Source organism: Mercurialis annua, linkage group LG2, assembly GCF_937616625.2.
Source record: "Mercurialis annua linkage group LG2, ddMerAnnu1.2, whole genome shotgun sequence".
NCBI classification, from domain to species: domain Eukaryota; kingdom Viridiplantae; phylum Streptophyta; class Magnoliopsida; order Malpighiales; family Euphorbiaceae; genus Mercurialis; species Mercurialis annua.
Genome location: NC_065571.1, coordinates 56,471,338 through 56,486,281, shown reverse-complemented (window position 1 = coordinate 56,486,281; position 14,944 = coordinate 56,471,338). Strand labels below are relative to the sequence as shown.

At 28.4% G+C, this 14,944-nt stretch overlaps 2 protein-coding genes across 6 annotated transcripts; one reads left to right on the top strand and one right to left on the bottom strand.

Moving 5' to 3' along the window:
• The first annotated feature begins 27 nt into the window (after window positions 1-27).
• LOC126670592 (uncharacterized) lies at window positions 28-4,270 on the top strand. Of its 3 annotated transcripts, none has more exons than XM_050364361.1 (9): window positions 28-178; window positions 536-594; window positions 696-798; window positions 885-1,264; window positions 1,384-1,460; window positions 2,445-2,475; window positions 2,595-2,663; window positions 3,898-3,947; window positions 4,059-4,270. In XM_050364361.1, the coding sequence occupies exons 2-8, from the start codon at window positions 544-546 to the stop codon at window positions 3,916-3,918; spliced, it is 732 nt and encodes a 243-aa protein (XP_050220318.1). In that variant the 5' UTR covers window positions 28-178; window positions 536-543; the 3' UTR covers window positions 3,919-3,947; window positions 4,059-4,270. The 3 variants fall into 3 exon arrangements, with proteins under 3 accessions (XP_050220318.1, XP_050220319.1, XP_050220317.1); XM_050364362.1 differs by having other exon boundaries at window positions 28-253; window positions 909-1,264; XM_050364360.1 differs by having other exon boundaries at window positions 28-253.
• A 3,916-nt stretch (window positions 4,271-8,186) lies between these two features.
• Window positions 8,187-14,166, bottom strand: LOC126666970 (transcription repressor KAN1-like). 3 transcript variants are annotated; one of them, XM_050359911.2, is made up of 6 exons: window positions 13,309-14,166; window positions 13,153-13,229; window positions 12,217-12,262; window positions 11,937-12,087; window positions 9,559-9,661; window positions 8,187-8,557 (listed from the first exon to the last, which is right to left on the bottom strand). In XM_050359911.2, exons 1-6 carry the CDS (start codon window positions 13,826-13,828, stop codon window positions 8,441-8,443), a joined length of 1,014 nt encoding a protein of 337 aa, XP_050215868.1. In that variant the 5' UTR covers window positions 13,829-14,166; the 3' UTR covers window positions 8,187-8,440. The 3 variants fall into 3 exon arrangements, with proteins under 3 accessions (XP_050215868.1, XP_050215866.1, XP_050215867.1); XM_050359909.2 differs by having other exon boundaries at window positions 8,187-8,566; window positions 13,309-14,163; XM_050359910.2 differs by having other exon boundaries at window positions 8,187-8,566; window positions 9,559-9,658; window positions 13,309-14,159.
• Between the last annotated feature and the right edge of the window lie 778 nt (window positions 14,167-14,944).

Here is a 14,944-nt window from a genome sequence, read left to right as displayed (position 1 = left end):
GATTAGTGGAGATTAGAAGTTATTTTTCATTTTCTCCCAATGCATCGTTTTACCTTTCGAAACTGTGACAGATGATGGAGTAAATGATCGCTAAGCCTTGATTTTCTTGAGAACAGAGCTTTCCATTGATTTCTAAATGAATTATTAGAAGCTTGATAATAACTTCTCGCCTTTGAATGTGAGTGGCTGGTGATAACAGTTATTATATAGGTTTAATTTGACTCCAGAATTGATTATATAGATGCTATCGCAGGTACAAAACTGTACTAATCTTTGTTCTTACGGTTTTTTTTCTATTGACTGTACTTTTGTTAATTTTACTGCACATTGTTAGCTGTTGAAATGCTTACTCAGTTAATCTAGTTTTGATTTCATATATTATACTAGATTATGCATTTTTTTGACTATTAATGCACTTTTTGTAAGATCCTTTTGTTTTTAGTTTCTTCAATTAGCTATCAAATTGTGTAGATAATGGAATTTCTAAAATTGTGAAGGAAATCAAATTTAATGTAGCTTCATATCTCTTCTGCAGTTGTTGCAATGGAGTCAAGTGAACACAATAGCAGACAACGGAAACCTAAACGAAAAGAGGTATTACGAAATCCGAGTTTTTTTTTTAATTAGTCAAAGAACTTAAAAAACTTAAGCACTTTACGAAATCCGATTCTGTTTATGTTTTGTTTCGTCGATAGATATTGGAAAGGAAGAAATCTCTCAATCAATTAATTGAAGTTGCTTCTATTGAGAAGGACTGTCTTGCTTACTTCCCGACCTTTTGCCAATTCAATAGAAATGGTAATATTAGTTTCATTACTTTTAGTTTTTTTAAAATTATTTTAACATTGATTCCTTTTTAAAATCGTCTAGTTTTATTGATTTAGGGATTTCGGTTTATCTGGAATCAGGCAGTGGAGATAAACTCTCATTGTCATTAAAGCGAGACTTACAAAAGCTCGTTAAGGTTAATATGGAGAGACATTATGGTTCTGAATGGGTTATTGAAGAAAAAGTGAAGCGAAGAGAAATGATTGCTCTTGAAGCTCGATATATCTTTGTGTATGAGGCTGCAAGTAATTCTAGTGAGAATAAGAGGGTCTTAGATGAAGGGAACCAAGCATTGGTAGGATTTGTACATTATCGGTTTACTCTTGAAGAAGAGTTACCAGTTCTTTATGTCTATGAAATTCAGCTTGAGTCTCATGTTCAAGGGAAAGGATTGGGGAAATTTCTAATGCAACTAATTGAACTTATTGCTCATAAGGTACTTATTTAGTGCCATTTCTTTCTTGTGTATTTGTACTTCTATTCATGTTATAGGACTAATGGTTGTGGTTTATGTCTTTTTTTAAAAAAATTGAGTGATCTTCCCCCCTTTTGTAGAGCTGCATGAGTGCTGTAGTCTTAACTGTCCAAAAAGCAAATGCAGACGCTATGGATTTCTATACAAATAAGCTTAGGTAAATTCCTTAACTTGGTAGTGTGTCGTCTTGATTTTTAATAAAATTTACCAAAATTTAGTTTTGAGAATTTGAACTTGTAAGGAAACTATATTGCTAGGTAGTACTACAAGGACTATAGTCACACTGAATCTGCATTGACACCTGTTAATGTTTGTATGAAATCAAGCTATACTAATATAAGTCAAGAAAAGTCAGTTTGAAGAAATCAAAAAGCCATATAACTAAGTTATTTTTATGACCAAGAAAACTCAGAAAGGCTTAGATTATGGATACGTTTAGTATATTAAACTTCACAGGGAATGTTTTGGACATGTCCCTCAATAGTGGTAGTTTGTTTCTTATTTTCTTTTACTTTAGTCACTCATGAGGTCTTTAGTTATCAACTGAGTGCTAAAACCATTTGTTGCTAAACCTAGTTAACTTCTCTATCAGACAGCACGTCGTGCATCTCTCTCAAATAAATTTCTTGGGTGTCGAGGTTTTTAATGTGATCAACAGTCCCTACATATATTACTACCTTTTTCAGCATTCCAGTAAACTGAAAGATGAATATAAACATAATGACCAAGCTATTCTGCATCACTGTAACTACATAGTTTATTTTCTTGAGCACCGGAAAGAAGTCTTTCAGGTTTAGGTTTGGCTTCAAGTTTTTTCCTAGGAAATGGTCTCCTTTGACACCTGTTTTCGGCTTAAGCTTTTATCCTTTTATCTTACACTCCTTTCCTAACTTCCTGAGCTGTGCAATCTGGGATCTGACAATTTTTTCAGACATGTAATCAAGAAAAGTTCTGTTCAAGAATGTTTTAGTCATCCCGCTCCATCCTAAACTTCATTTGCTTTCCTATCAAATTTCCATATTTGGTTTTCCTCGAGTCAACACATACAGCTTCTCTTTTTTTATTATAAAAAAGAATTACTTCTCAATTTGTATCTTAATATGTTATTATTATATATTAAACTCCGTGTTTTGTTTTGCAGATATAATATATCAAGCATTTCTCCATCTCGGGTATATGACTTCTGACTATTTTCACATACACAATTTACTTTTTATGTTTGTTTTTTAGCTGTTTTTCTTCTTCTTTTTTTCCAATGAAAGTTTGAGTTTTTTTTTTCCGCTTTGCACAGATGGGAATTAATAAGAATTATGAAATTCTTTGCAAAGCATTTGATAATGAAGCTAAAACCATTTTGGAGGTATAAATTATTGTCCACTTCTGCTGTTAATTGTTATTTATAAGTTATGACCTTGAAATTGTTTACCTTGAATGCTTGTAAAAAGTTTTTGAAACAACAAATATCTGGGCGTGTGTGCTTTCATTTATGTCGTTTCTGATTTGTCTTCTATACACTAGAAATTTTCTGGGGCTGCCATCTAGAGTTAAACAATTTAGTGATGTTTTATTTGTATGAAATCATTGGAAGTACTAATATGCGATTGAGCTTGAGCATGGAGTTGTCTGTATAGGAGTTTAAATCTGACTCCAGGACACCAGGATTAAAAATTTGAATTGTAAGATCCTCTCTCTTTTGAATTTGCATGATCTACAAGGGTGTTATATAAGTGAAGTGTTGATGGTAGACGTAGACCTATATTGTATACAACTTTCAGATGAGCTCTGTTAATTATTTGTTTTCCCTTGTGAAGCTTTTCCTTCTAGAAACGAAGGATATGTTTGTTTTAGAGGATAAAAAGTGAAAGATCCAAATCCTGAAAACAACAAAGTCATATGACCATCTTCCTCCTATTTTGCATCTGGAGACCATTTTATTTTAAAATCTTAGGTTTTCCCATTATTTATCCTCTCAAACTAACATAGCCTCTGGACTGTTTCTCATGTCATGTATTTCCTGAAAGAGGAGCATTAAGATCTTGAAGATGCTGAAACGTATAATTCTTTTGTTATCCTTTATTTAGTATTTAACTCTAGTAATTCTACGTCTTGTGAGGTAGCATCATCATGGCTGTGTGTCGTGTAAACACAATCTCCCTTCTGTACCTGGTTGAGTCCTAATTTTGCCTCAGGCTTGTTCCGGAGGCAAAGTCCAATTCTTGGTGTTTATTCTTTAGGGTGTCTTAGACTGGATAGTTAGTAAATTTAAATTAGTAATGTTATTATTTCATATCATAATGGCTGTTTTAGAAATTCTATCATTAAAGTGTTTATACAATGATATTGGTTGGCAATATTAAATCACCACAAAACCATCATAGGATCTTTTAAATTTGCCTGCACACTTACTGAAAAACTCGACGCTGCCTTTATAAGTTGCCGGACCTAGTTTAATGCATACAGACTCTGGCTGAAAATTAATGGCAATCCATGAAAGCCTTCTTCCTAGTTTAATGTGAAGAAAACATGTGAGAGAAGCATCATTCTTTTGTACTAACATTGTGTTCCGTTCTTTTCTTGCACACCGTTCTTTGAAGGAAATTGAACCAGTACGATAATGATGCAGGTGCGACAGACGTATCTTTAGGTAATTCTTGAGGTTAAATATTTTTCTTCTCTTTTCTTTCTCCTCTCCTCTTTTGTTTTGTGCCCTTCATGTCTGTAGCTAATAATTTTATCTGTAATTTTTTTTATGTAGAAATGCTGATTTAAATGTGGATGATTGAGTTGGCTCTAACTTACGTATTAGTGATTCCAGGATGGTGTCCTCTAAGTTCAATTCTTATATGCAGGTTAAATATTGTTCTAATTTACACATCAGCTAAAACCAACCAACCTAAAATAACACTGAAATGTAAATAATTCTGCCCTTTCCGGGCTACAAACAATTATCTTGACAATTTATTTTTAGTTTTTTTTTTACAAAAATACCTAATTTTATGAAAATATTGCAAAATTAGTTGTTCATTACTTCGTCTAGAGATCGTATGCTTGTTACCCGGCAGTATTTATCTAGAAATCGTCATTAGACGTTACATATCATAATCGCATATTCTTGTGTCTTAAAAATTGACATCTATAGTATATTAAAACCTTCTTTTGCTTCAATAATTAAAATTTCACATGAATTGTTTTCTTGTTGGATTAAACTTTCACCCTATTTACAAATATATATTTTAATACATCTTTCATCCCGAATTAATAGACCATCTTGCTATTTTTGGCGTTCTTAATTACAGATCGCCTTCTATTTTTGATAAATAATTTTAAAAATAAGTCTTATTTAATCTTAACAAATATATATAGTCGTCCTCAAATGAATTGAATATTTTATATTTTAATGTATAATAAATGTTATTTTTGATATTAAAATAAATTGGACTAACCAACTTATTTGATACAAAATGCAGTAATAAAAAATCTAGTCATTAATATTGCTATTTATATATCTAAAAAGGTCATAAAATGATAATAAGAAAAATGTACTAAAAAACTAATTTAACTATGTTTATTTTAATTCACGTGTTTGCTCAAACGGTTTATCATTTTGAGACGGAGGGAATGTTACTTTTTATTCAATCACATGGTTAATACTTTTTTATATTACCAATATACAATGTATAAAATAAAAATAACTCAAAATTAATTATTTTTATAAAAATATTTTATATTTTTCACTTCATATTATTGTCTATTCTATTTTTTAATTATAGTTCAAAATAAATATTATAGTTTTTTTTATCAGAGATAGACCTATTCTAGAGTTAGTTGTTAGCGGATGCATTTTTTAAAGTTAAAACAGGCAAACAACGGCCTGAGCAAAAGTCGGGGTTCGAACCCCCGACCTTGCAGTGCACTTATAAGAAGTCCTTATGTGCAAATATTATAGTTCAATCATTAAGTATTATCTGGATAAAAGAATTTCCTTAAGACTAATATCATATTTCATTAAATTACATGATTCTATTATGATTGAAAGGAACAAATGATTGATGAAACTGTAGAAAATTCCCAATAAAGATTTTGCAACTTATACAAGAGCATCATTACACATTTATAAGATTTGCTTCCAATCAAGATGTCTAAAAGTTCAATTATTATGAGAATAATTATATTAGAAACAGTTGCAGCCCTTTTTGAATTTGAACAAAAAGGATTAATTAGTGGGACATATATTGCACCCCATAATCACAGCATACCAATTTAGTCGCATTAATTAGCGACCAAATCTATAATCAAATCAAACACACACCAAAATAAAGAGGAGAAAAAAATTGAGAACTTGAAGTTTAAAGCAAATTCTTAAAGGAAAGTTATGATTTAAATTTAGCCAATCAAAACTTCATGAAAGTAACTTACTTTATTCTTGAACAGTTTAATTAAGAGAAGGAAGTGAGAGCATAACTTCATGGCTATACCTCGTTTGAATTTTAATTTTCGCAGTCTGTAGTTTAGCTGATTTAAAAATATATTTTAAAAGGGGATGGTTTTTTTGTTGCGCACCCTAATAATCAACCTTTGATAAAAAAAACAAAGAGAAAATAGTCCACAAATTTATATCCTCCAAAGTTTGGTTAGGTCCACGAAGAGATATTAGTGACATTTTTTTTCTTCTTCTCTTTCCACAATCACAAATAGAAGAGCAAAAACAAAGCATCATATAGTGCGATTTCAAATGCGCCTTTCCAGTTATAGCTGAACTTGTTTGAACTATCTTTTTGACAAAAAATAGTTTGCTTACTAAGTTCGCTTACCATAGATAAAAGTTTAAACATTTTTTAGATATATAAGAATGTCAGTTTCAAATGCATTTGGATAGATAGTATGACTTACATATGACTAGGAAAAAAAAGGTTAATGCTCCTTACCGCTCTCTTGAGCTTCCTTCGCAAATAGATAAAAGAGTATGTCTTAGAAACTTGATCAGAGAGTACTTGAAATCAATGAATAACCGACCTTTAGGACTACAAGCATGATGCATAGGGAGACCCAACAAAATATAAATTTTATTTAATCAATTAAGGTCAGATAAAACCTAATTTTTTTAAGTAAAGTTCACTTAACTACCTAGTAGTTTTAACTTTTGAAATAAAAATCATGCGAATTTCTTTACATCATAAAGAATCTCGTGGTATGAGATTTTAAAAAAACACATCCAATTATTTTATTAAAATTAATTGAAAGATTTATTGAGATAAATAAAGTGAAATTTAGTCGCTCAATTTATCTTTAGTTCAAACTAGTCTAAATAAAAATATATTAATAAGTTATATTATTTTTTAATAATCCAATAAATACAAAATAATTCTAAATAAATAATTCATAGTTTATTCATGTATTTTTTTAAAAATATTTTTATTTATATTTGATGAAATAAACTGGGCGACTATAATTATTTTTATTTATATCAATTAAGCATATTATATTAAAAGATATATTATCTACATCCACATGATTCTGTTGTCAAAAGTTCAAATCACCGGATAGTTAAATGAACTTACCTTTTCTTTAAAATGTTGTAAATCGATATGAAACGAAAATTGTTTAAGTCTTTTTAATCTTGATGAATAAAATTATCATAAATTTATGAATGAAAATAATTTTTCTTTAGTTCAATTAATGATGTGATTTTCTCTCATTGTCAATCTTAAAAGCCCCACATAAATTTATATATTCTCCATGTCTTCTTTACAGCCACTGCTTTGTTTTTATTTTTTTTCTATATAAAGTGCATGTCACCAATTTCAATCAAAAGCTGAACTAATCACATAAATGAAGGAATCCATAAAGTCAAGCTTTCACACACCTATACTAAATTGGTACTATATCCAAATTAAAAAACAAAAAAAGGAATAATTTTCTCATGTATCTCAATCGTATGTAATATCAAATTATCAATATATTTTTAACTGTAAATCACACAATTTCTGTAAAATCTAGAAATATGAATTTGTCATGCATAATGGATTTGCTTTATAAATCATTCTTAAAAGAAAAAGTATTGTTTAAAGAAAATAAAGAATATTAAGATTATGTATCTATAGATTATCCACCTTTAAAATGGATTATTTCTTGTAACTCGGCTTTCTTACTACACCATCTAGCTAGATAACTAATATTTTTAAATTAATCAACTAATTTTAAAAATTTATTGAATTTTAAGTCACAAATAAGTATAAATTTATTTTAGACTGCACTCGGACATCTAGTCAAGTGAATGAAAATTTGAGTGTCTATTGCACTTGAAATGGAAGAGTAATTAATTCACTAGAGCTAGTATCAGCGTTTTGCCATTTGGTAAGTAAATTTTGATTCGTTTCAATTTAGTTATCAGATTCTAGTTTTATTTTAACTAGAGATTTTTCAGTAACAAAATGTATATATGGTGGCCGTATTTCACTTTTTTTTTATCTGAAAACTTGTCATATTCATAAAAATTCTATGATGAAATGAAATTATACATACGTGATCAGTTTTTAAGTCAAATCAAGTAAAACCAGATTGTCATATGAGAATAATAAGAAAATTCGGCTGCCACATATATATTTTGACCGGAAAAACTTTCCATTAAAATAATTAATTAAAATTTGATCATCAAAATGCAATAAACTAATAGTTTGATTATCCTGAAAACCAGTTACCCAAAATTTTAAATAAGTATACCTTATCTTTTGCTTAAATATTTGATTAACCAAACAATGATTACATGTATCGAAATCTAAATTTTTCGATTCTATATTTCTATCAATATCAATATTTGAATTCCCAAAAAGAAAGACACTAATTCATTACATAAAATACTTTCCTTTTTGATTCTCCCATGATCTTACTCAATAAAACTTTTTTCACTTAAAAACACTCGTATATTTGCATTTCTTGTTGCCAGTATTGGCATGAAAAAAAAAAGGACAAAAACAAGAAAATACAACGATAATACCTACTCTATTTTGGCATATGTTTTTTTTCTTTTTTTTTTTTGTAGTAATCGGCTTTGTCTAACTCGAATTCAAAATCTTACAATTCCGAAGACAACTCGAACAATATTTGAACTATACGAACTCGTATTTCGATATATTATATTCAATTATGTTCTTTCCCCGGCCAATTGCTTCTTCCTAAGGAGATCTCCAAGCTTGGTGTCTCGAGTTCTATAGTATTAGAAACTCTTGATATTTTTGACCGGCCTAAATTATTTTCCTGCACAACCTGATGTAAAAGGCTTGTCAATCTCAAGTAATATATAATCATTTAGGTTAGATAATATAATTGCGTAATTATAAGCTTTATGTAGATTTTGATTGTGGTGGGGGAATTTATATATCAATACAACAGCCAATATAATTTAATTTCATAATTGTTACGGCATTTATATATAAATTCAAAAATTATACACGTTTTTGCAATTCAATTATGTTTAATTTTTTTCGATAAATATATACACCAACTATCGTTTTTTAGCAAATCGATGCACCAATTGGAGAATTATTAGATGAACTTAATTCACCACGTATTGTAAACCATCCATTTATTGTGTGTGATAACCAATCAATAAAAACTACATTAATGGAAAATATTATGACTAGAATTGATGTGATATTTCACTAATTGGTTATTATATTAATTAATATCAAATGTCACACGATAAATAGAGAGTCCATGATCTATATGATAAAAACTTGGTTCATGTAAATATTTTTCCACCAACTGAAACTCGAGTGAAAGATTAATGAGTGCACCTTGTTAATGTGTGAATAAAGTGGCTAACTCCATCTTCCACATTCATAACTTTCAACGGATTTACAATAGATGTATCAATTTGCTAAAAAAAATATATGGTGTGCATATTAACAATTTTAATAAGTATGCTTAAATTATAAAAATATGTATAACTCATGTCACGAATTTATATGTAAATATTCCTAAAAATTGTAATTTCAGTAGATATATGTAATAAACAGTAAAATGATATTTAAAATAAGATTAAAACTAAACAGTAACTAAAATTTTAAATTTCTTTTTTGGCCCTAAACTCAGCTTTAAAATTGATGCGTCCTCCATCGATTATAAACAAGAGAAACAACATCTAAACTGTAATAAAATTAAAACTTCAGAGGCTTTATAATAATAATTTGTGAGTTTACTATCTAATTAGGGTTTTTGGAGATAATTAAATAAAATGAACTGATGAAAGAACTCACCTCAAAATGATTGTCATATGCTTGTTGAGATGATAGGGTTTGATTTGGCAATGTATACTCATCCAGATGATCCCTTGAACTACCATGTAACCATCTTCCTCTGCTAAAACAAAAAAGAAAAAAAATCAAAACCAATTAATTATGACAAATCGACAAAACAATAGCTGGTCGATAATAGCTGATTTAGCGGTTGCGATAGCTATAATGAAAATTAAAATATATTTCATTTAAATTGACAACCATAGAAAAAATAAAGAAATTTATTCACTTGAGGTCTTGTCTTGAAATATGATTAAGTATTACGAACAAGTGTTTTTTTTTTTTTGATGAATCGTTAATTTTTTTTTCAAATGATCAACTAACAGAGAGAGGTCTAAATTTACTTTAAAAATAAAATGTCAATAATTATTCATAAACTTTGTTTCTTATTATAATCTTTATTAACGTTATTGACCATTTTACCTATATATGTAGTTGTATATATTTAATTATTTAATATTTAATTATTATCAATTATCAATAATAAGTATTTTAATTATTAAAAATTAAAAATTTCACCATTAAGACATAATAAGTGAAAATATTCATAGTTTTAGTAGTTAAAATTATTCAACAAATTATTATTAAATCCAACACTTTTTTTATAATTAGAAAGGAGGGAATGAGGCTCGAACACGAAACCTCTTAGCAAGATGTCTGTGGCTATTACCACTGCGCTACAAAAGCACTGGCTTAATTAAATAATATTTTAAGTCAATATATAGTTTTAACATAATATTTTAAATGCTTTGTGACTTAATTAAATAAGTTAAGTTGAGTTTGATGGGTGTTATCATATAGTAATTAATGAAATAAGTGAGAAACAAGTGCTAATTTTTTAAATTTAAGTAATAAGTCGGATTATCAAACACCACCTAAAACATCATTTGCATTGAAAAAATTTAGACCATTAATAAATTTATAAATTCAAATAAAATCTCAAGTTTGATATATTAAAATATAAGAAAACTTTTTAAAATTTTAAAAATATATATGCATATATTTAGAAGGCGAGAAAGTTATAATTCCTCATTTTTATACATAATTAATTATACTATTTTATTATTTTAAAATTATTTCTATATATATATATATATATATATATATATATATATATATATATATTATATTCAATTCAAACTGTAAGTTTTAAAATTCATAAATTAATCATATAGTAAAACATGCACATACATAATTCAATTTTTTTAGAAGAGGTCTTAATCATTGAATTAGATTTTTATTAGATATATAAATACAGTTTGTACTAAGTTTAGAGAAAATTAATTGGTTTTTATTTAAGTTTAAAAAAACAGCATCTAAAAGTATATCATGTTGTAGATTATTGAAAAGAAAAGAAAGGGTTGAATATTTTTTGAGGTCACCAAACTTTTTTTTTTATATAAAATTATTACTGAATTATAAAAAATTATAAAATAATTGTTGAATTATACAACAATTAACGAATTATTAATTTTTTTATAAAAGGATTTGATGATGTGGATAAAAAAAAATATGTATAGTAAAGTTTTTTTAAAGTAATAATATAATAAACGATTTGATAATATTTCTACAAATTGATAACTATTTAATAAAAAAATTATAATTTAATAATTTTTTATATTTCAATAATTGTCTTATAAAATGATAGTATGACCTAAAAATATTTAATTTGAAATAAAGAAGAAGCAAAAGCTGAAAAAACAGAAAGCTGTTTTTAGTTTTTAGAAAAGGAGAAGAGGGTGTGGGTTTAGATTTCCTAGGCTACCTAAAGTCAGCCATGCATGGAACATGTACAAATATAATATAAAATACTCTTCTTTTATGACTCGACCTACAATAGAGCAAAAAAACAAAAATTTAGGTTTATCTACCCTAAATTCTTACTTTTGTTGACCAAGAGGGGGGTGAAAAAATTTCAATTAATATATACTGATCTTAATTTAAAAATGTTAATGTTATAAAAATTTATCAATTTTATATGTTTTTTTATTTTAATCACACTGTTTAAAAATCGTCATTTTCATACACGAACTACCAATTTTTCTCAAATTCATACACCGTTGAAAATTGCTGAGTTGACAACCGAATAGTAACATAACATAACGAATCAGATAGTGACATGTCAGCAAGTTTTACGAAATCTTTTGAATATCATGTTTTAGTATTTTTTTTTTCTTTCAATGTTTTCCGTTTTAATATTATATACGTTCCCGTGTTATATAGGATACGAATTTAATTTAATACTAAAGTAATATTTAAATTATATAACTTTAGTTTCAAAATTATGAATGAAAAATAGAGAAAAACTCAAAATATAAGAGAGATAGATAAAATGTTACCTAGAAGAATTGCTCCAAACAGGTGAGGAAGTGAAGCCATTGATATTGATATTATCATCATTTTCAAGACACAAACTTGAAGTTTGTGCTGAATTTATGAGTAAATGGTTAGAATTTGTTGCAGACAAGAAATCTTCATCACCAGATCCATCTGATCAATTTAATATGCCATTTATCATCATTGTATAATCATGACCATATCTAATAAATGTGCACCAAATGCTTTTAAATGTTTGTTTTTTAGCTAATTTTTTTAATAATAATTTGAAAAAGAAATTACCTGATGAAGCAGCAGGTTTGTCAGTGCTCTTAACAGTTCTGTACATCTGTGTAGGCAAAACAGACAAAGAAAATGAATAGAAAACCCTAATGAATAAAGAATATTATGAAAATCAAATTTTAATAATAAAAAGAAATCTGGATTTTTGTGGGTTAAAATATCTTACGGATACCGAATTACACAACATATTGTTTGTAACATTTTGATATCCAACTTTTATTTTTGTTATAACGAGAAATTATTCATTTATTTTAGACGATTCTTAACTTACGTGAAAATATAAAATTATTTTATATAATCCAATTTTTCCACAGAAGAACATCACATAAGCAAAACATTGTAAAAAACGACATACGGACAATTATATAGTTAAAAATGACGACACATTTTGATCATTACCGTTAAAAAACACACACGAAGAATTATATCATGGAAAAAACAACACATGGTGGACAATATCATTAAATCTCTTTTGCCAAAATTTCGCCAGAAATTATCTTCCGTCATAACAAAAATAAAAGTCGGATTATAAAGTTGGTTACTGAAATGTCAAAGACCTATAATTCGGTAACCGTGAAATATTTTAATCCAGATTTTTGTTGGTTAGTTTAATTAGTAAATAATAACCACAAGGTTGATGTTTGGTAAGGTTGTATTATTGAGAAATGATGGCAACTTTTTTCATTTCCTTTTTCTTTTTCTTTCTCTAAAAGTAGAGCTTGTCTTCTTCCCCAACTCTTCACTATTCATCGGCTCTTGTGCCCGTTTTTATGACTAAAAACTAAAAAGTCTTCACTACCACAGTCACAGCACACAGATAACATAAATTTAAAGAATTCAAGATAATAAAACACCTAAATGGGTTTTTCTTTTTACTATTTTCGTTTCTTGGTATATTTTCTCTCTATCCAAACAGCCCAAGTATTGTATTTTCACCTGTAAATGGCTCTTGACATGTGCAAGCGTTAGATCTTTGACATCCATGAGCTCTAACACAGACTTTGGCGTTGCTCCTACGCATAAACACCGTCAAAATTAACCCTAAATTGTAAAAGGAAAAAAAACAGAAATTATTAGGTTAAATTTTCTTACTTTCATGGCCGCCAAGAAGCTCCACAGAATGAACAAAACGAGCATGAAGAGAGCTCGTCCACCGCATTCTCGGCGCTCTCATGTTCCTCTTGCTCTGCAACTTCGGCATGAATCTTGATCTCATTAGTCCACTTCCATATTCATGATGATGTTGATACTGATTATACGAATTCATTCCGGTTCGAAAACCCGGAATCGAGGAAGATGAATAATAGGGCATTTGATTGAAGCAAAATCTTGGGTCCATTATTTCTGAAGAATTATAAACTGGGATTCCTTTGATGGCATCAACAACTGAGATCCCATGTAAAAGAAGATTATTTCTTGCAGCTTCGTTCGGTACTACTCTAACACAGTTTTTTACTGAGTCATCGGATTTCAAGCTATCTTGATAATCGAAATCTTTGCGCCGAGTTGAATCGTCATCACCTTCATTATTTGTAGAAGATGGAGCACTGTTTGGAAGGCTTATGTGAAGTGAGAGGTCAGGAATCTGATTCAAAGATTGCTTTTCAGACATTTTTAAGCTTGGTTTTCTTTAACCTAAACCTAACTTTTCTTCATGTGGGTATGAACTGAAAATGAAACAAAGAAAAAGGGTTAGAAAGGAAAAAAGAGTGAGATTTTGTGTGTTTGGTTACTGAGAAAATGACAGTTGAAGAAAAGCCAAGTGTTTGAGGAATTTTGTTTTTTTGGTTGCCTTAATTGTGCGGAGACGACGGGTTAAAATAATATTCTTGTGATGCAGAACAATTGAGCTAGTCCTTTTCTGTGTACATTAAAAAAGAAAGAGAAAAAAGAATGCAATAATTAATGGTTTTGAGTACAATCCAAGGATTATATGTATCTAACAAGGCTCACAATATATACCATATGTCTTGTCTTTGTTTAGTAGGATCATATAATAACCATTTATAGCAGAATAATAATAATAAAAAGAAATTTGATGTATTCTCTAGCATATTGAACATATGGTACCTAAAAGTATACATTTATAAGAATTAACTATACTTAGATGAGTTGTTTTATTGGAAGTCCCATTTTATAAAAATTTATGATAATTTGTTTGGGATTGATTCTATACAGGCCAAACCTTCAAAAAAATCAATTTTTTGCGATTTTCGTCAGTTATGACCAGACCTTTTAAAATTTATAAATATAATCCGTTTTGGCAAATTATGTTCCTTTTATAACCAAATTCGAATCAAACCGATTTTCTTGTCAACATGACAGAATTGTATATAAGATTTAATCACAATAAAATATCAACCATTTGCGTGTTTTATCATAATAAAAGGTTTAATCACAATAAGAAAAACCAAACCGATTTAAAAATGGCTATAAAAGAAACATAATATAGAAAAACGGGTTATATTTGCAAATTTTGGAAGGCTTGGTCATAACTAACAAAAATCACAAAGGTTTCGTATTTTTTGAGAGTTTAGCCATTGTTGTGAAATTAATATGTTATAATGTGAGATAATTATTAGGAGTAACGTTACTGACGTTACTCATTTCTCATTCTTTTGAGTTTCCTCTGTTGTAGCTATATATGGATATGTAATTTGGTTGAATGAGATAGAAAAACAAAACAAAGTACTGGTGTATTTCTTATCATGGTATCGGAGCCTAGGGT